This window comes from Meleagris gallopavo, chromosome 7 (genome assembly GCF_000146605.3).
Source record: "Meleagris gallopavo isolate NT-WF06-2002-E0010 breed Aviagen turkey brand Nicholas breeding stock chromosome 7, Turkey_5.1, whole genome shotgun sequence".
NCBI lineage: Eukaryota > Metazoa > Chordata > Aves > Galliformes > Phasianidae > Meleagris > Meleagris gallopavo.
This window is the reverse complement of record NC_015017.2, coordinates 14,601,336-14,624,259: the sequence shown is the minus strand read 5'-3', so window position 1 is coordinate 14,624,259 and position 22,924 is coordinate 14,601,336. Positions and strand designations below refer to the sequence as shown.

The 22,924-nt window shown below is 34.6% G+C and overlaps 1 protein-coding gene across 7 annotated transcripts in view; it reads right to left on the bottom strand.

Moving 5' to 3' along the window:
* CCDC141 (coiled-coil domain containing 141) overlaps positions 1–22,924 on the bottom strand; it is a 57,845-nt gene that overhangs the window by 5,976 nt on the left and 28,945 nt on the right. For 2 of the 7 annotated variants that reach the window (XM_010713547.2, XM_010713545.3), the window contains exons 15-26: positions 22,510–22,632; positions 20,068–20,256; positions 19,619–19,798; positions 19,109–19,258; positions 14,413–14,553; positions 12,191–12,379; positions 10,441–10,624; positions 9,015–9,124; positions 7,201–7,293; positions 6,471–6,554; positions 2,991–3,877; positions 986–1,158 (exon numbers count right to left, since the gene is read on the bottom strand). In XM_010713547.2, coding sequence (XP_010711849.1) covers positions 986–1,158; positions 2,991–3,877; positions 6,471–6,554; positions 7,201–7,293; positions 9,015–9,124; positions 10,441–10,624; positions 12,191–12,379; positions 14,413–14,553; positions 19,109–19,258; positions 19,619–19,798; positions 20,068–20,256; positions 22,510–22,632 — 2,503 coding nt within the window. The remainder of the gene's footprint in view (positions 1–985; positions 1,159–2,990; positions 3,878–6,470; positions 6,555–7,200; positions 7,294–9,014; positions 9,125–10,440; positions 10,625–12,190; positions 12,380–14,412; positions 14,554–19,108; positions 19,259–19,618; positions 19,799–20,067; positions 20,257–22,509; positions 22,633–22,924) is intronic. The other 5 variants (XM_010713552.2, XM_010713551.2, XM_010713546.3 and 2 more) reach the window with 4 other exon arrangements.

The window sequence follows — 22,924 nt, the reverse complement described above, 5'->3', positions numbered from 1 at the left end:
TGACTGGTGTGTGTGTGTGTGTGTGAGAGAGAGAGAGAGAGCACGCATGTTTTGAGTATTTCCTCATCTTGATTGATTCTTTTTGAAATAAGGGCATTAAAACTTTTGAAAAGCTCATTTCATAAAATACTGTCTTTCTTGCCCTATGTTAATGCATTACATAATTGTCAGAAATATTTAGACTTGTACTTTTATAAGACGACAAAATTATCACAAGCATCTGCTTTAGAAAGTGGATGTGTTTGAAGGCCTCAGGTCTCATTTTGAAAAATATTTGCAAGCTTTGTCTAAGATACACTAAGTGCTACTTATACAAATTCTGACAATTCTATGCCAAATTTCTGTAGTGCACATTATCACAACTCTATTGCAACTTTAATCTGTGGAGATAATCTGCTGAAATGAGACAAATTTAAGTCTGATATATGACAGCGCAGTCATGAATATTACCATTGTATACTAAGAATCTTTATCCTATAAATGGAAAGAAAAAAAAAAAGATGAGAAAATGTCATTGGAAAAAGCACATTTTATGTTTAAAATAAATTTCAGCATCCTCCTCCCTCCCCACCATAGAGGATGTGTTGATATGAGCACTGTGTGTATTGAGACAAGCAGTAGCTATAAAACTGTTTTCAGCATTTCAGAATGCCAACATATTTAAAACACAAAAATGGACCTCTGATTCTAGAAAATCCTTGTAACTTTTGTTTTTAATCTCAGCTTCATTAGGATAAAGGAAAACAAGCACATAACACAGGTATTAAGAAACAAGCAATATATCAAATGTTACATAAAAGTAGTTTGGTACAGGTGGTGAAAGAATCAGTGTAGGAAAATAAATTTCATTGTCTTAGCATGTGAGAACAAAGTTCAGTGCATTCAGTACATACTTATTTTGTGAATAGCCAGTACATTAGTGATATGCTAATATAGATGATACACAGCGTTATCCAGTCTATTCTTGCAATAGGTGGCCTGTTACCTTGCACATGGAGAATAGCACTTGATGATATAGTGCCACTAGAATTTTTAGCCCGAGCAACATAGAGGCCAGCATCATTATCACACACCTTCTGAATGAATAAAGTATGCTTTGTCTCCTTTTGGGAAAGCTTTAAGTGCTCATCAGCAGTCACTTTCTGGCCTTTCTTGTACCTGAAGCAGAGAGTCAGTTTTCAAGTCAGATTTATGTCATTGTATGCTAAGCAGAGCTTTCCAAATTCAGAAAACCTTACAACACAAAATTAGCAGCAAGGAACTTCACAGCTGTGCTTTCAGTCCTCATCTTTAAAGTTATATCTAAATATTTAAATTCTTCAAATTGCTGCATAAGACTTTCTTACCTCTGGAGAATGTGGCTTTGAAAATGGTTTTGCATGGACAAGTCACCCAGTTATCTCATTGCAGTACTCAAGAGTATAGCATGAAGGCCTGTACTCTTAATTTTGCTAGTAAAGTCAATCCTCATTCAGTTTGGAGGAAACAGGATCTTAAGATGCACAAGCAATATAGAAATTGCCAAACATCTGTGTTCAGTAGAAAGAACAGGCAAGAACCTTTTTCTCCACCACAGACCACTCACACTTTTGTAGTTCACATCAGGCAGAGCAGGTATCCTATTCTAAAACTTCAGAGTCTGTCAGCATGTATGGTTTTGCCTACTGATATACAATTTGGAAGTGAAAGAAAATTCTGGCTCTTTTTAGCTGGTGGCATTTCAGCATAACCTAACCCAAACACAGATGTGATTTCCAAAGGGTATATCCAACAAAATGTTGACACTGGTACCAAATACATGATTTCAGTATTACCATACTGAATTTTTAAATTATAAACATATCACTTATCTATTTTAATAATTTTCTAATTTGCTTTCTGTGGAATGCTATTCTTCAAAAGATCAGATATCAACCATGAACACACAAGCTAAATTAATGCTTTCTTATGATAAAACAAAATTCAAGGTACATGGTTTTACCAGCACTACTCCTCAAAGTATATAGAACGATTGGATTTAGAGCAAAGTAACTTTATTAATACCAATAGAGGGCATACCACCAAGATTGCAGAGTACAGTATTTTTCTCAGTGCCATGGAAGAAAATTCAGCTTACAGTTTGCCTTATTAAAATGCTTTGTCTTCTACAAAATATATATGCTTTACATGTGTACTTTTAGAAACATTTTCAAGTTAAGATCATTAAGAAACATATATTATTTTAACATATTAAAAGAAAGGCCTCCATGGTGAACGCCTAGTGTGAAGGAATGGCAAATGAGGGAAAATTCCATGAAAAATAGGCTAGAAAACACAGGACTAATACTGAAATAAATCTTGAAATCCTGTTCTCTTGTTCAGCCAGTATCTGCTTTTGCATGGAACTTTAAAAATGTCATACTGAAAGATATGATGGAGTACAAAGAAACTTGATTACACTCAGAAGTTCAGAAATAGAGCCAGAAGACTGTGCAAGAATACAGATATATATATAAAAGGTACTCATAGACAGAGTTTTGTTTGTTTTTGATGTGTAACCTATCTCCAATTTAGAACACATTTATAAACATACTTGTCTCTATGTATATTTAGTGACTATATAAATAACTGCGTCCATCCATCTATACTGTGGCAAGTACCTTGAAAAAGATGCAGATTTAGAGTAAATAGGGAATGAGCATTTGTTTTAAGACAATACTGAACAAAGGGAATGTTGAAGTACAGAACATAAAAAATACTTGAAAAATCCATTTAAAGAATGTTGAATATGCTTCCAGTTGGTCAATGTTATACTTAAAATTATGTACAAAGATATTATTTAAAGTAGGTTAATTGTCAAATAATTCTGAAAGTGGGAACCATGCAGAAGTGTGGAGTGGAAAGAATACAAGCTGTTTAGTCTAGTCTATGGATTAATGAATATAATTATAAGTGATTCAAGGTGTCTCACTAATAGATATATTTACTTTTTCTCATTGTAAGCTACCCACCATGTCAGTGTAGGCTCTGGGATTCCTGTTACTTCTACTTCGAAAGTTACCGGAGAACCTTCCATGACGGTTACATTAGACAGAAGCTGGGAGAAGTTAGGAGCCTGTCCAGTTAGGCAGGCCATGCTGTTCTTTTCTGATGTACTTTTAATCTCTTCTTGGGTGACCATCTGCCTCTGACAGCTTCTGGTGGCGTCTGATTGAAAGACGAAACCTGAGAATGCATCAGGCAAAGCATGCAGCCTGTCCTGGGTTTTAGTACAGTTATTTGAGTCATGCAATTGTTCTTGTGTTTCTGCCATGCTTTTATGAATTTCAAGGTGCTGCAGACGTGTTTTGCGCACTTCACTCATCGTGCAATATGCTGGTTTGGCACTTATTGTGCAGGAAGCAGTGCTAGCTTCAGATGCTGCTTGTAAACTACAAGGCAGAGGAGAATCTGCTCTGACTTTTGTACCAGAATCTGTTGAAGAGATACAAAACTTCTCAAGCTGAGCTGATGGCCTTTCCATTCTAGTATTTGTAGCATCAGCATAAGCAGAACTTGTTAAGAGATCAGATGATTCCATCAATCTTTTATCCCTAGAGGTTTTCTGCATTTGCAAGCTATATGAACTGGCATGCAGACTATGAGAACTACAACAGCGTTGCTCTTCTAGCTCAGTTTCAGAATGTAAGAGATTGGACTCTGGTGTCTCAGAAAGTGGTGGCAAAGAGATATCATCAGGTGATATACACTCGTATTCATCTCCAGAGGGTATTTCTTCTGCCAGGAATTCAGTCTGTAAACTATCCTCTTTGGCTGAAGATGACAGCTCTGTATCCTGTGAAACAAGATCCTCACCAGCTGGGCAGATAATTGGAATATCAGCCAATTTATTCCTCTCCTTAAATTAGGAGGGGATAGAGGAGAATGGAAAGAAAGGAAAAACAGAGAGAGAACGGGTTATCATTTGAACCATCGCCTTTTCATACGAAAGCTAGCAAAAATATTTGAAATATTTCTTCTAATTAAGCTTAATTAATGTATCGTAAGAAGGGGAAGAAATAGGAGGAATCATCACAAAAGCTTGCTGCAGCTAACTAGAATTTCAAACTGTTTGGACGGTCTACTAAATTAAGTACTTGTACTAATTATAACAGGAACAATAAGAAAAAGTATCTCATCTGTAAACAAGTGGCAACTTGTGGACTTCCTGTAGGAGGTTTTTATAATAGCATTTGTATTTGGTGGGTGGGTGTACATGTGAAAGGAGGTGGCATAATGACATTTATATAGGAAACAGTTACATAATGAAAGTAGATTAATAACCAAGTTACTGGACTTCTATTATTTGAGAGTCACCTGTCCTGTTGAAGAGTTACAGACTTAAATCAATATCTTCAAGATATTTTTTCAAGCACATTGTATTTTCTTTATTTTGTGCCAGTTGTTTCGAGATTTCATCCAAATATTAACAAAAAACGATGTTAAGATTTTTTTTTTTAATTTCTTTCTACCAAGAATAAAAAAACCTACTCGTTTAAAAAAAAAATCAGGTGAGGACAGCATTCACTGCACTTTTATCCAAAATATTCAAAACACTTCAAAGATGAATTTTGTATGTTAAAGGTTTTCCACAAGTATCTGATAAAATCCAACCCTCAAATTGTCTTTCAATATGAATATATAGTGGATATAAAAACAATCAAAATTGAATTTCCAAGTTGGTGGGAAGTGTAAATTTTTCACCTTTCCAAATTACACAGAAGAAAATAAAACTTTGATTTATACTTCCTAACTTGTCATGTATTCAAATGTTTTTACTGAGGCTCTAACTAATGGCCAGCTATTTCTAGAAAATATTTCTTATTAGAGATTAATATCAATATCCTCATACAGTACATTTTCTCAACTTTGCAAATTTGACTCTCATCCAGCTCTTATAACCTTACCATCACTGTTCTAAGTGACCATGTCAGGGTTATGCACAACCAGGTTTGCAAGTCTCTTAAATTACATGTTAATAGACACCTACGCAGAAAATCTAGGCTATTTGGTTTGAAATCATCAGCAAATTTAATAAACCAAATCTGATTAAATATTAAGATTAAATATTAAGAAGTAAAAGGAGTCTTGAAAATATTAAATATTGAACATTTATATTAAAAAAAACAAAAAACAAAAAACAAAAAACAAGACACATAGGCCAAATTTTCCAAATAGTAAAGGCTGACTGAATGAAATTAATGGTCTATATCCATTCATTTCAAGAGCCTACACGTATGTGTACACATTGACATACATTTGGGACATATCTATGGGAAAGCCACAACAACATAGGAATCTTCCATTAACTAATCTAGGATCCTAGTACAGGGCTGTGCTGCCAGTTTCATAGTTATCAAATCTCAGAGGTCACGGAAGAGTTACTCCAGACACTGCTTTAAAATGACCCTAGAGAAACTGCTCATGTGCTGGTGAAAAAAAATTGCAGGTGAGCTGTGAGCAGACTGTCGGACAGCTTCAGCAGCATGAGGGCTTTTGCCCTCATCTGCTACTTGTAATCAAATAAGTAGGAAAAGCACCAAAAGCACCAATTTTTAGAGGATTATATTTATTATTAAAGCATATTAATACTGCAAAAATTAGATTGCAGAAGCATAGACAAAATTATATGTTGGATGTGAGATTGGGAATGGGCCAAGTCTTTCCCAGAAGGGATGGAAATTTAAGACAGAAAAGACCTAGTGAGAATGAACCTGCTTAAGTGAAGTATGGAGTGATGAAAAGGGTGGAGATATCATAATTGCCATATTTCACATCTCCCATCAGCAGCTGAGGCACAGTCTAACAAGGACTGATAGGACTGTGACCTAGCAAAATAAAAAATAAGGCTATAGCTTTCTGCCAGGTGAGATGATCTTCCAGATTGTCTTTATTTTTTTGAACAGACAAAATTCTGAGTGAAATTTGGACTCCAAGTAGCCCTATCAACTTGGAACAGAGGTGACAAAGTAAATTAAGTACGTTTGGTTCATCAGCAGAGAAGAGGATGTTCTACATAGAACTAAAGGGAATGATAACGTCAGTTGAATTTCTACAAAACACAATTTAATGTCGTGTAGCATTGGTTTACATTATCATCTCGCAAAACTTTAGATTTCTAAATCAACTCCTAAATTATGCTACCTTTGTAAAGACTTAAATATACTACCATCCATTCCCATGTAACCTGAAAGTCTGATACATTTACAAACCAGTACCCTAAGGCTTCAAAATGTTCATCAAGTTAGAAGAATTGATCTCTAAAAAAAAAAAAAAACAAACCTTTTTTTATTGCCTGCATTTCTAAGACTGCCATTGTTCATTCACAGTTTTAATACCTCTTGTATTTATCATATGCCTATGTCCTAGGATTTTTTTATTACAATTCTAAATGTATACCTAGCCTTTAAATACTTTGCTTTTGTGCATTATCTTCAACATGCTACTGATACCTGTTTAGTGTTGGTAGGAGACAGGATATTGTTTCGCTTCTCAGTAACGTACTTTGAATTTATAAGCAATATATCTGACCCCATCTGAAATAAAAAAAAAATTAAAAAACATTTGAAAATTCATGTTAAAGAGAATGATTTGTCTTTCTGATGAAGATCTGTGACTTAGCAAAGTATCAAAACTTCCACCATTTCTTTGTACAAATTCTAAGTTATGTAGGTTCACTCATAGCATATTATGAATAATTTGAATACTTTCATTCTGTGTATCTAGAGGTCAAATGAATTTTAGAGTTCTAAGAAATACTAAAAGCAGTATCCTTTATGGCTTATCTTCCTTAATGCTTATTATAAGGGAGTCCAGAATATGTTCTCCCTTGAGAAAGCAGAAAGGGTCACGTAGAAGATGGCTGTGTTATGAATAATGTGTCAATAGTACTTAAGGAAAAAAAAACGGTAAAAATTATGAAAATAGAGTTTCAAAAAGGAAAAATGGTTCTGTGTGGAGAATGTTGAGGAGATATACGGACAAGTAAAAAGTATGAAAAAGAAAGCTGAGTAGGGAAGAAAGAGTGTTGCATGGAGTATCTAAAAAAAAAAAAAAGACAAATGAAGGTTACCAAGACTGACAAAATTTACCTTAAGGAATACTCATGAGTGAAAATTCATAAACTTTCCAACAATGTACAAAGCCTCCTAACAAATGAGGTTCTAGTCAAAACAAACCAACCTGATGCTTTTCTTCATCTGCTTTGTCCTCACATGCTTCTTGACTATTTCCCTTTTTTTGAACAGTAACCAGCTCTCCAGCAAACTCATCTTTCTGCCACGTGAAAAGAAGGTTAAGTTGACACACTACAGAAGGCAGTAATTAGTAGTTTCACACTGACTTATGCTCTGTGCAATGATGTAGCACATCATCAGTAAAAGTGTATGTTACTTATGACAAACATATTCAACAAAATCTAATTCATTCATTCCTGGGTTAAAAAAAGACAACATATGTCAAAGCTAAGGGCTTTGTTTCAGAGGCAGGGCAAGTATAAAGCACCCTAAGGCTGCAGAAATCAAGTGCTTGGCCAAGAATCTGAGGAATATTAATCAATTTGAACAGGACATAAAGAATGAAAAACGAAGAATACACAGTATGACATTTTTCTTTCAATTGTTGCTGTTTGAAGAAAATGACAGGAAATTGAATTCCTATTCATGGCATTCCATACTCATGGTGCCTATTTGTTTGGCTAATTTGCTAAATTATTTCTGTATCATAAGATTCATACGTAACTATTAACTGCAAATGTACAATCAAAATATTAGTCTTAAAATCTTAGACTACGCATTTATTATAAAAAGCAACATCTGTCATTTGAAGAAAATTGCAGAACTACTCTGTTGCAGAAAATTTCCTTGTGATAATACTCAGTTTGAGCAATAAGTCTTCTTTTCTTTTAATAATATCTAAGAGCTGTCTAAATGAAAGATTAAATTAATGAATACTTCGTGTGTGTGAGGGGGGAGAATGTTCTCCAAATAACTCTCTTAAATAGGTAACTTCACAATTAGCAAAATTAATCAAAGTATTATTTTGAACTAGCAAAAAAAGATTAAAAGATGAAGCCCTGTCTTGGCAGAACCTGGAACAATTGATGTACACACATTACTATTTAGGTACATGTGAGAGGAGAATCTTGAAAAAATAGTTATATACACTGAAGTTTCTTCATGCTAGCAATGAAAGGCAAAGCTTTCTTTCTATTTATTTAAAGACTTTTGGAACTCACTTCTATCTTGGCATCTCTTATTGCCTCTAGACATATTAATGGATAATGTGAGTGTTAAGCAATTTCTATGCTACGGGAAATAATGGAAAAATTCCAACAGCATAAAGTGAAACAGCATTCAACATCAACAGGATATTTGAGTATCTTATGTATTCCAGCTTCACAGAATTACTCCATCAGGTATCGCTGCACGTGGTTTGATGCATTACTTGGAGGGTGAGGTAGGATGGAGTAGACTGAGTCTATATTACAGAAATTTATCCCTCCATTACCCACCTCCTGTAACTATTCAGCTATGCTTAAAGAAGCTTACAGGAATACAAAACTAAGATATTTGTTGTTATCCTTAACATTTATAAGCCAGGCTTTTCTAATTTAAATGACTTTGGTTTTTACACAATTTGTGTTTTGGTGTGATTTTTCCTGTTATGAAATAAGTTAGGTTGTTTTGCAGTATTTAAATTTGGCACTTATCTGAGAAAAGCGTGACATTCTTCCCTAAAAGTTACTTGAAAGCTGTAACAGAAAGAAGTCCAGAAGAAAAACAAACAAATAAAATCAACAACAGAAACAGGGTGAATATCTAGTGCACAAAGAAGTGGCATTTCACTGTTTTGTTATGACTGCTGTTCTTGGACAAAAGAACTAAGAAATATTTCATTTTTGCCATTGATGATCTTCTATTTTAAGTACTGATTCAGACACTAAACCTGATATATTCATGCGGATACTATATATTCCCAAGGCAAAAGAAAAATACCTGAATCTTCCTAAATTCTCTCAGCGATCTACACAACTCATCAACAGAATTAAGGATTTCTTTGTACTTCAATACAGCTTTTTCAACATACTTTTTTCCTTCTTCAAAACCTGAAATGGGAAAACAAAGCTTCTTTCTATGAAAAAGAAAACAGAAAAATATAACCCTCCCCCACACAAAACATAACAAGCCACAATACCTCAGAGAAACATGTAACAATGAATATACTTCATAACCTCCATACAATAAATATATTTTAAATCTGTTTTATTTTGCTGAAGGAGCTCTGTAGTATAGAGAAATGCACTTTTCCTACCTATTACTAGTTTTCTTGACATCTAGCCTCATAGTATCTGCAAGTCTTCTACTGGGTTTCTCCTTGATTAAAATTACTACTATGTGGTCAGTGACACCGCTTGAAAAATTGCTGGCCTCAAACTGTTTCCTGAACTACCAGACTGATTATATAGCTAGAAGACATTTGAATCCCTATTATAAGATATAAAAAAACAAAAGCAGAATGGAAAAGTTTTTTCCCCAAACAAAATAAATAAATTTAAAAAAAAAACAAAGCAGCTTCTTTCTACCAACGTTCCTAATAAGATAGTGAGCTCATGTTAAGAATCCATTCTGCCAATACATTCTCTAGAGATAAGAATGTTTAAAATGTTTAGAGAGTTAAAAAATAAGAAAAAAAAGATCTGTTCTCTAATTAGTCTTCCCAATACAAAATCAGAGCAATTTGAAAGCACAGTTCGTTGAAATCTTATCAGATTTGTTACATGACTTTATAAGCTACACATTATCCTTCCACATTTGGATAGACACTATCTTTGAATAAACTAACTTCAACAGGTAGAGAAACGTTGTGAGTTGGAGAAAAAAGAGAAACGTTAAGTTGGTTGACCTGCATTCTTTTCAGTCAACAAATCGATGTTCTCAATTGATACAAGTGCATATACAATTTTTACATAACAGTGCACCTTTTTTTGAAAATACATAAAATTAGCAATCAAATACCACTAGCTAGTCACAACACTGTAAAAATTCATTCATCATTAATGCATAATTCTTTAACATACTTTCACTTCAAAGATTTAGTCTGCTACAAGTAATCATGAGCCATGAAGTCTTAATTCCAAACCCATAAATATTACAAGGATATTCACATTCAGATTATAGGGTGAGCACAGTCTGCATAGGGAAAACCAGGTAACTACCAGGCTGTATTTTTATTTTTTTAGTACTTTCCCTGAAATCCTTCACATTTTCAAGTCTACACTCTAAAGCTTTTGTTGTTTGTTTTTAACTTTGTGAAAAGTTTTATTCTGTAGTCAACAAATCTAGAAATCTGCTTCCTTCTGTCCTAAACAACTGTATTTTATGTTTCTGAGTTTTTTTCCAATGTTACTAGATAGATACTTACCGTATAACTTTTCAGCCAGACCTATAATCTGCTGAAACTTCTCTTCTTGTTGAGGCACTGTAGACTCGATAAACTTATTGAATTGCTTGTAGAGAGTCTCCATTGCTTCTCTTGTTTTGCATTCAGCGGAATACTTGCCAACTCTAATGACTGTTGCACTAACATCTTCAAAGCAAAACTGACACTGAAGTAGATTGAAAAGGATAAACACTGTATCAGAATGAATAAATATCAGCACTTCAAGCTTTTCTAAAATAGACTAAGCTATTCTTATAATTTCAGTAATCAGTGGCATATATTTTGCCTTAAATATTGTGATCACTGCTTAACTTCGACAACATTTTTCATTATGAATGTTGTTGCAAATATTAAAAGCTGTTCCATTTTCTTTAAACACTAGATTCATAAGTTAAAGTTTCTGCAAATATGTTTTAATTCCAAGTTCTTTCCATTTTATATGTCAGCTGCCTAACTTCGCAGACTTCATATCATGGCCTAAGCAAGGTTGCTTAGATTTAGTTCACTGGCAAAACTGTCATTAAATATGAGAATCTTTCTACAAATGAGAATGGTCTTTGGAACGTTCCTTTAATAAATACTTTCAGTTAATAATACTGAAGAGATCATTTAATCTGTTACTTACTCAACATCTATATTACATCATCATGGGAAGTAGTTAATAATTGACTTAATTTTAATTGACATTAAAATCAGCATTTAAAATTATGCCTATATTCCGAAATAAAATTTTTGAATAAGTTCTACTTCACACTGAGTAAGAAGACATCATCAAGGCTATCTCTGGAAAATAATCTCTTTTTCTCAAAGTATGAGGCTGGATGTGGGTGTTAATGTAAATCCACAACATAAATTGGTTTGCTAACTTATACGGAATGACATTTATCTGATCAGTAGACAATGAAAACACATTTTAAAACGAACTTTACTATAAATTCCCTTAATGATGGATAGTAATTCATCGTGCATTTAGATAAACTTGGAGACCAGGATTATTTCTAAAGATAAACAAAGATGACAGGAATGTGCTTGACACACAGATGCACCAGCACAGTACAGCAAGAAGGAAAGTATTGCTACAAACTTAAAAAATATACGGCAAATAAATTTAAAAAATAAAAGGCAAGTCTTCAGGTGTACCAAAACCAAGTTAGAGAATTCTGCAAAAAAGACCAACTGCAGTCTGCAAAAAAATAGTTAGTTTATTAATTAAGTTTATTAAAGATGTATGGATATAATAACATATATATAATGTATATTATTATATATAACATGCATAAAATATCATGCTGCTATTAAGGTTTCAAATGTTTTCAGTTCCAGAACTGCACACTTCACAGGCAACTCTTCCTGACAGCTAACAAATTGAGTATCATGATGACTTGGCTCTTGTGATTTGACAGCTGTTAAAGAATGCCTTGTGGTTCCGTGTTGCCCCAGAATACTTACAGAAAATGAGCCCAAAAGTAATGTATGATTACAGATGTACTGAATCACCACGAAAATCAATGGCAGTGGAGGACTCAGTCTTAAGAATAGCAGCACAAGAATATAGTCAAATTCCATGTTCACCCCCCCACCTCTACAAAATTAGAGAGAAAAAAACAGAAGAAAATCCATATTTCCACCAATCTACTACATTTGGAAGTCACATATTTTATTTCTTCTTAGAAACACTCATTATATGTACCCCAATCCTGAGTCACAATTACAGCCATAGGCTTACTAGTACCTCTTCCATCATGAGTTGCAGATGCTCTGTGAGGTCCAGATTTTGCTTATAATCCTCCACAACTCTGCCAAAATCATTCAGCTGTTTTTGTAACTCACTGATTGACACCAAGAAGACTCTAACATTGGGTTCATTTGTTGCAGCGTCCACTAATTTCTTCTCTAAATTATCTATCTTCTTTCTAAGAATCTGTTTAAAAGATGTATCAATACCACAAATAAGTATTTCCAGTTCTGAAATAGTAAGTTAAAAATATGTAAAATACACAAATCTACTTTCACTTCTGTGTTTTAAAATAAGTAGTATAAGATGCATTTCCAAATGCAAGACAAGCTGAAGGGCCTCTACTCTACTGACTGAAATAAACATATTGTTAAATATTGAATTAAATTTTCAACATATAACAAAGATCCGTATGATTTAAACATTGGATCTCGAATAATGCTCACCAAATCTAAATATGAAAAACATATTACTAAACCTTTAGTCTCTTAATTTGATAGATATAAGTCAATTTAAACATAGTCATTTATGCCCTGCAATATGTAATATTGCATAAGAATGTGATATAAACAACATTAGTGATAATATAACATAACCCCAAAGAGCCAGAGGAAAACATATTCATACTATTACTTAGTGATATCTGGCTTTAACATAATGAGTAGATTTTAGGATTACATAGTATATGTCTACAGATACACATATATTTTGCATTCTAGTTTTTCCAGTTGATCAAGACCTCATTGAGATGTCAGTTATAAAAATAATGTAAAAAAGACAGGTGCTTGATTTTATCTTGGAATACAAGAGACTAGTTTGAAATATAAAGTATTTAATGAACTGTCCACATACATACAATTTCCCTAAACAGCTACATGAACACTCCACAGTTTCATGAAAGGATGTTTTAGGAAGGTGTGTGTCAGTCTCTTTTGTCAGGTGAAAAGTAATAGAAGGTAAGGAAACAGCGTGAAGTTGTAGCAGGGGAAGTTTAGATTAGATGCCATGAAGAGTTTCTTCACAGAAAGAGTGGTTAGGCACCAGAAAACGTTCCTAGAGAAGTGTCAGAGTTGCCAGCTTGGGGGATACTTAGGAGACATGTGAGTTTGATGCATGAGGGACATGGTTAAGTAGCAGACATGTAGTGCTATGCGATGACTGGACTTGCTGATCTTATGGGTCTTTTCCTTCCTAAATGATTCTGTGATTCTCAAAATATACACTGGTATGATGAGTGTTGTCAGCCGATCATGGTAGATAATTATTCTTTTCTACTCAGAACTGGTGAGGCTGTATACATTGGAGCGCTGTGTCCAGTTCTCGCTCCCCAGTACAAGAAAGACCTGAACATATTGAAGCACATTCAGCAACAGGCTAGAAAGATGATTGAGGGACTGAGTACGTAATGTCCAGTATTCAGCTGGACAATACAACATGTTTCTTTGTATAGTTGAATGTTCAGTTGAATACTGGACATTACACAGAGAAACCCGTTGTAGTAGATCTTTCTCTAAGCAAGATGACTGGACTAGACAGCCTGCAGAGAGTCTCTTCCAACCTCACTGATTATGTGATCTGAATCATCAAGGAGAAAAGAAGTTGTAAAAGGAATAAGACAAGAAATAGTAAGAGCGGAATCACAAAAGCTACTGAAATTTTGAGAAAAATTGCAAAAAGAAAACTTGCAAGTTAATTGAAAAGCATTTTCTCTGGGTAACAAAAGAGCAATTTGGTTTCTAAAAAGGTCATTGGAAGATTTGAAAGAAGAATTTCTGGTGACTGCAAAGAATAGGTGGGGCCAGAAGAGTTTAAGGTTCCAATAAGCAACTCCAGGCAATGGAAACAGAAAAGGGCTCTGAAGGCCAGAATGTTGAAATGAGAAAGGAAAGCAGCTGGATGCAAAAGGAAATACGCATATTTATTGTTCATGAATTTGATGGGATATTGGTTTTAGTTAATTATTTGTGTTAAGGAGAGAGAATAGGAAAGAATAAATTGTTAAATAATAATGAAAAAAAGGATAAAAAAGAGTGAACAATAGGAAGTCTAGAATTGGGATGATAATGAAAGGAGCAGAACAATTAAAAATATCCATGATTGAGACAACGAAATGATATCAAGGGGAACATAAAAGAATTCGCATTTCCTCTGACTGTTTGGCATAGGCTATAGCAATTCGAACAATCTAATATTTATAATACTAAAGTTTCTAATATTACCTGTATTTTCTCAGCATATGTATCAACTTGCTGAATCTGTATTTTAAGTGCTTTTAAATTTCGAGCTTTTTCAGTTTTCTTAGTATAGTTAAACTTCAAATTGTTGAATTTCTTTTTGAGGTCCTTAAATGATTCTCTAAGCTGAAAAAGAGTAATCATATTTGTCAGTAAAAGAAAAAAAATACTCTTCTGCTTAGCTTGTTTTATTCCAACCCCCCACAGGCTTTTTATCCACAGTTTGAACACTGAATATTTAATACAGAAATATTTAATACAGAAAATGTTTTATTAACACTGTGTCATCTCATAAAACATCTTAATATCTTCAAAATTTTTTTCAACTGGGGAAAACACAATCTTTTTATGTCAGAATTAATGCATTCTGGGTATTGAGTATTGTTTCCAGAATGGCTGAGGCAAAAAGCTTAAGATTGAGAATTGTGCTCAGACAGCCTGGTCCTGGAGCATTCACTTCAACTACAATGAGATGACTTTCAGGTTCTGTAGTCCCTTTGGTAGCCAGTATACCTACACCTAGTTTCCAGAAGAAAAAAAAAAGTGATTTACAGACCTAGGGCAAGTACAATGGTTGCTCTGAAAGTAATGCCTCCTATTTTATTTTAATGGTCCACAATTCCAGAGGCAAATGTTGATGGTATGGCAGCAGAGGTTGAACCTCCCCACCAAAATCCCATTACAGTTGTTGCTGTGTGACAGATGGCAGAAGAGGGGCAGTCTGACAGAATGCCGTCTGACGTGAAAGTGCGTATGAACCAAAGGTGTGTCACTAAATTCTTCCATGTGTACAATATGTCACTCACTGACATTCATTGATGATTGCTGAGTGTTTATGGAGACCAAACAGTGATATGACTGAAGTGAGGTGGTGGGTGCTGGGTTTCAGCAGTAACAATAGCAACATGAAAGACAAGATGCATTCTGGACAGCTATGCAGATTTTTGAGTGGCATAGAAGTTGTTGTTGCATAGCTAATGGTAGCAAGTACACTGAAAAGTAGCATTTTGTTTTTGTTGCTAAGAATTGTCTCTATCAAATAGTATTATTGTTCTCTTTTTGTTTAAATGGAAATAAGAGGCATTAATTTTGGAGCAAATAAAATATTTGTATTTACAATGCCTTTATCCTACAATACAATATTTCTGTTTGTTTGTTTGTTTTTTCAAATAAAATGTTACTGTTATACAGGGAAGTGATTAACAGAAAAAAAAAGTTGATAGGTTTATCGACTATTCAGTGATTCTATAATCCTTGCACTACAGCAGAAAATAATATTGGAAAATAAAATGGATGGAAACAATATTTAGTAATAGCAGAAGCTCTGCTTCTGAGAGGATTAACAGGTGTTCAGTCCTATATACCGTGTCTGATTATTCACAGCATATGGGTTCAGTTCTTTGTAAGGTCAGGAAGTAGACTGTATACGAGCACCTGAATTTCAATAACTATTCTATTTCCTCTTTCTTTCTTTTTTTCCTCTCTAACTCCAATTATCTGTTTGCTTCAATGTCATTTTACAGGTATGTCCTTAACAAACCATATTTCATTCTTTGCATTAGTGGCGTTCCATAGAGAGGCATATCAAACAAAGGATCTCAAGGTATCTTCAAAGTACTATGAATTTAAGTGTAAAATGGTATGTTTTCTCTGGAAGTTAAACAATTTTTATTTCATTTACAACCGCAAAATATATTGCGGTTATTTTTGAATGCCTTTAAGCAGTAGGAAGAGCCAGGCAAGTGGAAAAAAATCTGATACAGTAAGCTGCTAATATCTCAGAAGAGGTATTTTAACTTTTGAATTCCAAAATAAATACAAATTCTTCAAAAGTGTTCACAAAAATTAAAAAGGAAAAAAACTGAAAGCTTTTTGTGAATTTCACACCCGTTGGGAGCTGACAATCTTTTGTGTTTAGAAGAACATAGAATAAATTCTAAAAAATTATATTTATCTAAAGGAAATTATATCAAAAAAATGTGTCTGTTATAATAACTTAGGGTCTGTTCTGCCAGGTGCACATACATGGAAAATAACAACACTTGATAAATTTTAACAGCTTCAGGTGAACACCCACAATTTAATACCTAGTTAAAATATTTGAAACTTTTTTTTTTTTGGTTAAATTAGAGTCATACTGTCTCCCCCTGAGTACTACCCCTAAAAATCCAAGGAGTACTGAATGCTCACTGTGCTGCTACTGATGCTGGAAAAGCTAGCAATTCATCTTTATAATTACACACTAATGTTAATCCACCGAGGGATATCTTTTTCATTTTCATTTCATCTAGGGGGACTATCACTTTATCTCAGCACTGAACATTCTGATGATATTCACTCAGTATAATAAAAGGGAAACCAATTCTATCGCTTACACTCCAATCAGTTTAAGCTCTTTATCCCACCTAAAGATACTGAATAATAAAACCTATCAAACAGCATCGTTAATAAAACCACCTCTGCAGAATAATATTTTGAATTCAAAATAAGGCTTTATTTGCTGATTTAATTTTGAGGAAAACAAGAGATGAGTAAGAGTTCTCTTTAGTTTATTTCACTGGCTTATACAGATACATCAGCTAGTGATCTGTTATTAAGGACAGAGGCTCTCCGCAAAGCATGTGAAATAAGATCGCCTTGTTTCAGATATGATGGCTCATGTGTCAAAGGTCTGCAGCTGCTGCCACTCTTCTCTTTTAGCCTCAGTGGAAAACCAGATTCAGCTCAGACTTGCATGTTATCCTCTGAGCACATGTACACAACTTTTGCTCATATCAGCAGCTTTACTAAGGTACGACGTATGGCTCAATTGTTAGAAAACTGAAATTGAAACATATCTCCATTTTCTAATATTTCCTGCAAAATACAATGAGAATTAAAGTATCTATGCACCCTAATTCACTCTAGTGACTTCGGCCAAGTTTAATGGAACTTTATGACTTCTCCATTGTGTCATAGTCATTTATCAGGCAGCTGCTCCTAACTATAGTTGGGCCGTCATGAACAGAGAATGATGGTGGAAAGGGTTTTAGATGTCAGTCACTAAGATTTATCACATAACTATGATACACATGAAAAAAGCAGTTTATAAACAACTGCTTTAAACATGTTTTTGTTAACAGTACAATTCCACTAACGTGCTTTGATTCCTAGTCTCTCTAGAAAGCACTTCAATGTTATTAACCACTTATCAGAATTAACTACAAGTGAGAATTACGCTACGAAATAACAGTTCCTACTGACTTGTGAACTAAGATAGCTCATTACCATAAATGTGTTGTAAATTCACATTTTTCATAAGGAATCGGAAAAGAAAGAATTGATCTGACTGGGGAGTAGAGAACCTACTTTAGGATCTGTTATTCTTTCACTGCAATTTTTGTGGAAGAACACAAATGATACTGATAAAAGTAAACAGTCTTCTGCAGTGCAAGGGTTATCATGTGCATGTAACCCTGCTACTTTTAACCTCACGTACAGGTTCAACATAGCATTAAAGCTAAATGAGGCTTGATTTAGCTCTGTCACAAATGATTGCAGTGTACTGCAGTGGTGTTTTGGATCTCTGCAAATATAGTAGGAAAGAAATTATCAGAAGTCTGCCAGATATTAGCAATATTCAGATTAATCTCCAATGTTAAAATTAACGGACTACAAAATAGAAAGTGAATGTTCATAACCTGAAGATTATGGAACTAGTTCTTGATTCTTAATTTAAAAAACGAACAAAAATAGAGGTGAATTAATGCATATACGTCTACAGTATTCTAGTTTTGCTAAGGAAATTTCTCCTATATTAACTTCTAATAGAAATGGGATATAATTTAAAAGGTATTCTCCCTGAATATGGCCAACCTTACAGACAAGATGTTGTGCAAATACTTCCCTTTTCTTCAGCAATTTTGAGAAGTTTTCATCAAGAAAATGAGAATATTTTAATTCAAACTTCAAACATTCTGAACATGAAATCTAAATGCTAATGTCATCAGTGTCTCATTTAAGCAGCTCCCTCTAGGAAAATTCATTCTGGAGTATGCATCCCAAATTTTTGCTGAGAGAAATGGCTTTACATTTTATCTGCTAAATAGTGAGTGAACTTATAATTGGCCCGCTATGATGCTACATTAATAGTCACATAAAGAACTTTTCCTAACCTAAATTCTGTAATACTGTGTTCCGCTATCTTATATCAAGGAACACTTTCTCCTTTAACAATTCTTCTAAATCAAACCTTGGGTTACTGAGAAAATATCAGGAACTGAAGTATTCTGAATTTCTCCTCAGAAGACTGAAAGTTCTTACTGACACAAGAAATAGCCTTATAATCACAATTTTCGTAAATTCTACTTTTGTTTCAAACTTCAGCTTCATTAAAAAAAGCATCTGAAGACCCACACATTTCAGATGAAACTGATAGAGCTGAAAATCAAAGAAAATATAGCTGCTCTATTTCCAGTGCTCTTAGTACAGTAAAAGAACTTCATTATCAGCCCAAAATCTTCTTATAATACTGAGATTCTGCAGAGTTACAGACCATAGGCTATTATTGCTACTATCAGAAGTTGCTGACAATACGAAAATTAACTTTTCTCTACATGCATAATAGATCTAGGAGAATGGCAAACAGCAATATGTATTGCTGAACACAACAGCCCTTTTAACAGGTATTTTTTTCATTTACCTCATTTATCTCCTCTTGATTGATATAATATTGGAAATGCTGTGATAGTTCTTCCTCATACTTATCTGCTTTGGAGCCCCAGTTAATGCTGTCACACTCAAGTCGAGCAAGTTCTTGCTTCAGATTCTTTGCAGAAACATTCAAGCAATTCTAAACAGGGAATATAAAAAAAAAAAAGGTATTGAAATTCAGGGCAATACTGATTCCATCAGTCTAAAATGAAAACTGCACAACCAACTGATTGTTAGAGTAAGCAATGAAGAATGTCATCCTTCCTGGGTGCTTTGTTTCATTTGATGGCTGTGTATCTGCAAATTCTAAAAGCAGAAATAAAAAAAAATTATAGAGTCAATGTTTTTTTTTTTCCCCTTTAAAAGGATTCTCAAAGCTATGTATTTATTTCATTCACTGTATAAATACATATTTTGTACATCTAGATGTCTGTAAGTTAGCTCTATAATCTTCTTACATATTTATCATTGATTTCATAGGTCATATAATTCTACTCACAGGCTTCTGCACTGCAGACAAGATATCCACTCCCTGGTTAATAACCAGCTTATAAAGCTGTCTGATATGCATATGTTTCTTTTGAGCATTCAAAAGGTAAGCTTTGGCATGGTGCACATCTTCAGGGACCACAGTTATTTCCGGAAAATCCAGTTCTCCTGATTTTGATAGACATTCCAGCTGGAATATATTAAACGAAAAATCAGTGTGTATTTTAAATGTGAATGGAAGCTTACCATTACATCCTTACCCATAACATGCAATTAAATTTGGGTTTCGATCTTAATTTTAAGCTCACAAAATTTCACACAGTTTTAGATCGTAAGTTTTATTCTGATCACCAGATGTGTAAATGCTGTTTATTTGAGGAAAAAGGAAAGGTTACAGGCAGCAAAATAAAAAGCAGATTAGCAGCAAAAGGAATGCATGCATTAAAGGATTTTACTCACTTCTTTCTTAACATGATGGAATTTAAATGTCTTGTTGAAAATCTCATCATACTCTGTCATTGTGTTTTTCACCATTTGATGAAGGTGAATAAGCTCACTTATTCTTTCAGAATTCTCTTTCATAGGAAATCCTTTCTGACTTGACAACTCTAATAATTTCATCATGTACTCAAGCTCAGCATTCAGTCGCTAGCAAAAAAGAAGTAGAAAGTACACAAATATTTGCAAGATTTCCCTTCCACTTGAAATGTAACAACCTCTGAATGGTAAATTATCGTAGGGAAAACTGCAGAAAAGATCAAGTTCCCCACATTTGTTAGCTGGACTGACTGCTGTGTTGTCACATGCAGCACAAAATGTTTTGCAATATGTAAGACTACTGTATTTCTAAGTCTCATACTAAAAAGCTGATATACTCTGTTTTTTCAGCAGAATCCATCAGAGAGAGAGCACAACTCTCACAAATGAGAGAGGAACTGCCAATTCAGCAAAAAGAGCTTTGAAGCCAGTTGCAACCTCTTTGTTTCTGCAGCTGTAGATCAAAGAGCACACCTACACAGTTGTACTGCATGCAAACATCACCCCCTCTACAAAACAGCACAGCTTACTCGTTGACTTGCAGGACTCTGAAACATGTATCACGTGTGAAACTCATGATGATGAATTTGGGATTTTTATTAAATGAGCATCCACAGTTAGATTATTGTTAAGGAACCTAAATAAATGCTCTGTTTCACAACACAAAAAGCTCCCCCCTCCCCCCCCCCACCATGAGCCCAGCTGAAGGAATTTTTAAAGACACAAAGTAATATCAGACAACAAAATGGCAAGACAAAAACTTTTGAAAATGCTTCCAGGAACTTCATGTGTCCTGGATTACTCAGTGGCCATCAACATTTGTAATTTTACAAAAATATTTTCCATCAGAAAACTTTTTTCTATGTTTCCATTGCCCAGTGAAAGACTCAAACATGAAAAAGACCAGAGAGGAAGAAAACAGCAATACTTCTTATACCTGAAGTCATGTAAAATTTTTGTCCTATGTGGAGTAAGGAGTTGGACTCAATAATCCTTGTCAGTCACTTCCAATTCAGGATATGGTATGATTCTATGAAATGCCTCTTTAAAACATCCTCCATATTCTTTTTCTTTTGTGGCATGTGAATCTCAACCACTGCCTAGAAACAGCCTTCAATCAAAATAAGTGTAAAACTGACTCTTAGAGAAACAGAGACTGTCTGACTCACTAGAACTTTGTATTCAGAGAACGCAAGAAACAGCATGATACTCCTCAGCCTCTGACCAGCTCCAAAGCATATAGAATGACAAAGGCTGGAAGCGTCTTCCTCATGTTTGTAAACTTCCCCCCTCTCCCCCCCCAGTACTGGAAGGCTGCAATGAGGTCTCCCCAGAACCTTCTCTTCTCCAAGCTGCCTCCATCTTTCTTCAGAGGAAAGATGCTCCAGTCCTCTGATCAAATTCAGGACCTTCTTCTGGACCTGTTAAACTGCTACATCTTCCTCATGCTGGGAACCCCAGTACTGAATACAGTACTCCAGATGGTGTCTCAATGAGAGCAAGAGCAGAGGAGGACAGTCCCCTCCCTCACCCTGCTGGCCATCCCTCTTTTGATGCAGCCCAGGATACTGTCGAGCTTTTGGGCTGCAAGCACACACTACTGGCTCATGCCCAACTTTACGTCCATTAGAATCCTCAAGTCCTTCGCAGGGCTGCTCTCAGTGAATTCTTCTCTCAGTCTGTACACATATTTGGGATTGCCCCAACCCAAGTGCTACATCTTGCACCTCATTAGGTTTTTGTGTGTCTGCTTTTCAAGTTTGTCCAGGTTTCTCTCCATAGCATCAATTCATTCTATCACATCGACTGCATCACTCAAGCTTAGTGTCATCAGCAAGCTTAGTGTCATGTTGAGGGTGTGCTCAATCTCACTGTCTAGGTTATTGATAAAGATGTTGAAGAGCACTGGTCCCAAGACAGATCCCTGAAGGACACCACTCGTCTCTAGCCTCCACTTGATGTTCAGATCTTCAGACCATGACCCTCTGGCAGCAACCATCAAACCAATTTTTTATTCACCGAATAGTCCAGCCTTCAAATCTATATCTTTCCAATTTAGAGACAAGTATGTAGTATGAGACCATGTCAAAGGCCTTGCACAAGTCCAGGTAGGCAACAACATTATGCTGATATTTCATTTGTATGATGATTCAAACACAGCTTACATTATACAAAACATTCTGAGGACAATGAGGGCAAGATATTTTCTTCCTGACCTTATCAACACACAAAATCTCTCTTCCAGAAAGTTAATATTAAAAGTAAATAGTGTGGCTCCAAATTCTGTCTGAAAGCAAGATTAGTATATGATCATTCACTGCACCAGTAAGACCATTTGCGCACTTCAGGAGCATAGTTTCTCACCTGAAACTGTGGCTTCATTTGGTTAAGTTTTTGTTGTTCTAAGGCAATACAAACATCACTTCCAAGGTCAACTGTTGATGCAAGCGTGAGTGCCTCTTGAAGAATCTGTAGCCCATGTGTAGTCTAAAAGATAATACATTTTAGTGATATTTTAGCAATATATCAGTATTTCTGTACTCAATAAAAAAAATTAGCCCAAATCTAAATTTGAAAGAACCATCCTCAATGCAAACATGCAAGTGTTATCAGTAAATTTCATTAAAATAGATTATTAATAGGAAAACCAGAGAGAGATTGAAATTATGAAGCCCTGTGACTAGAAACTCTCAAATCTCTGTACTTGTGAGCATTTGAGTTTAGTAGCTATAATGAAACAAGTTAGTTTAGTAACTTAAGTTACAATAAGATGATGCTA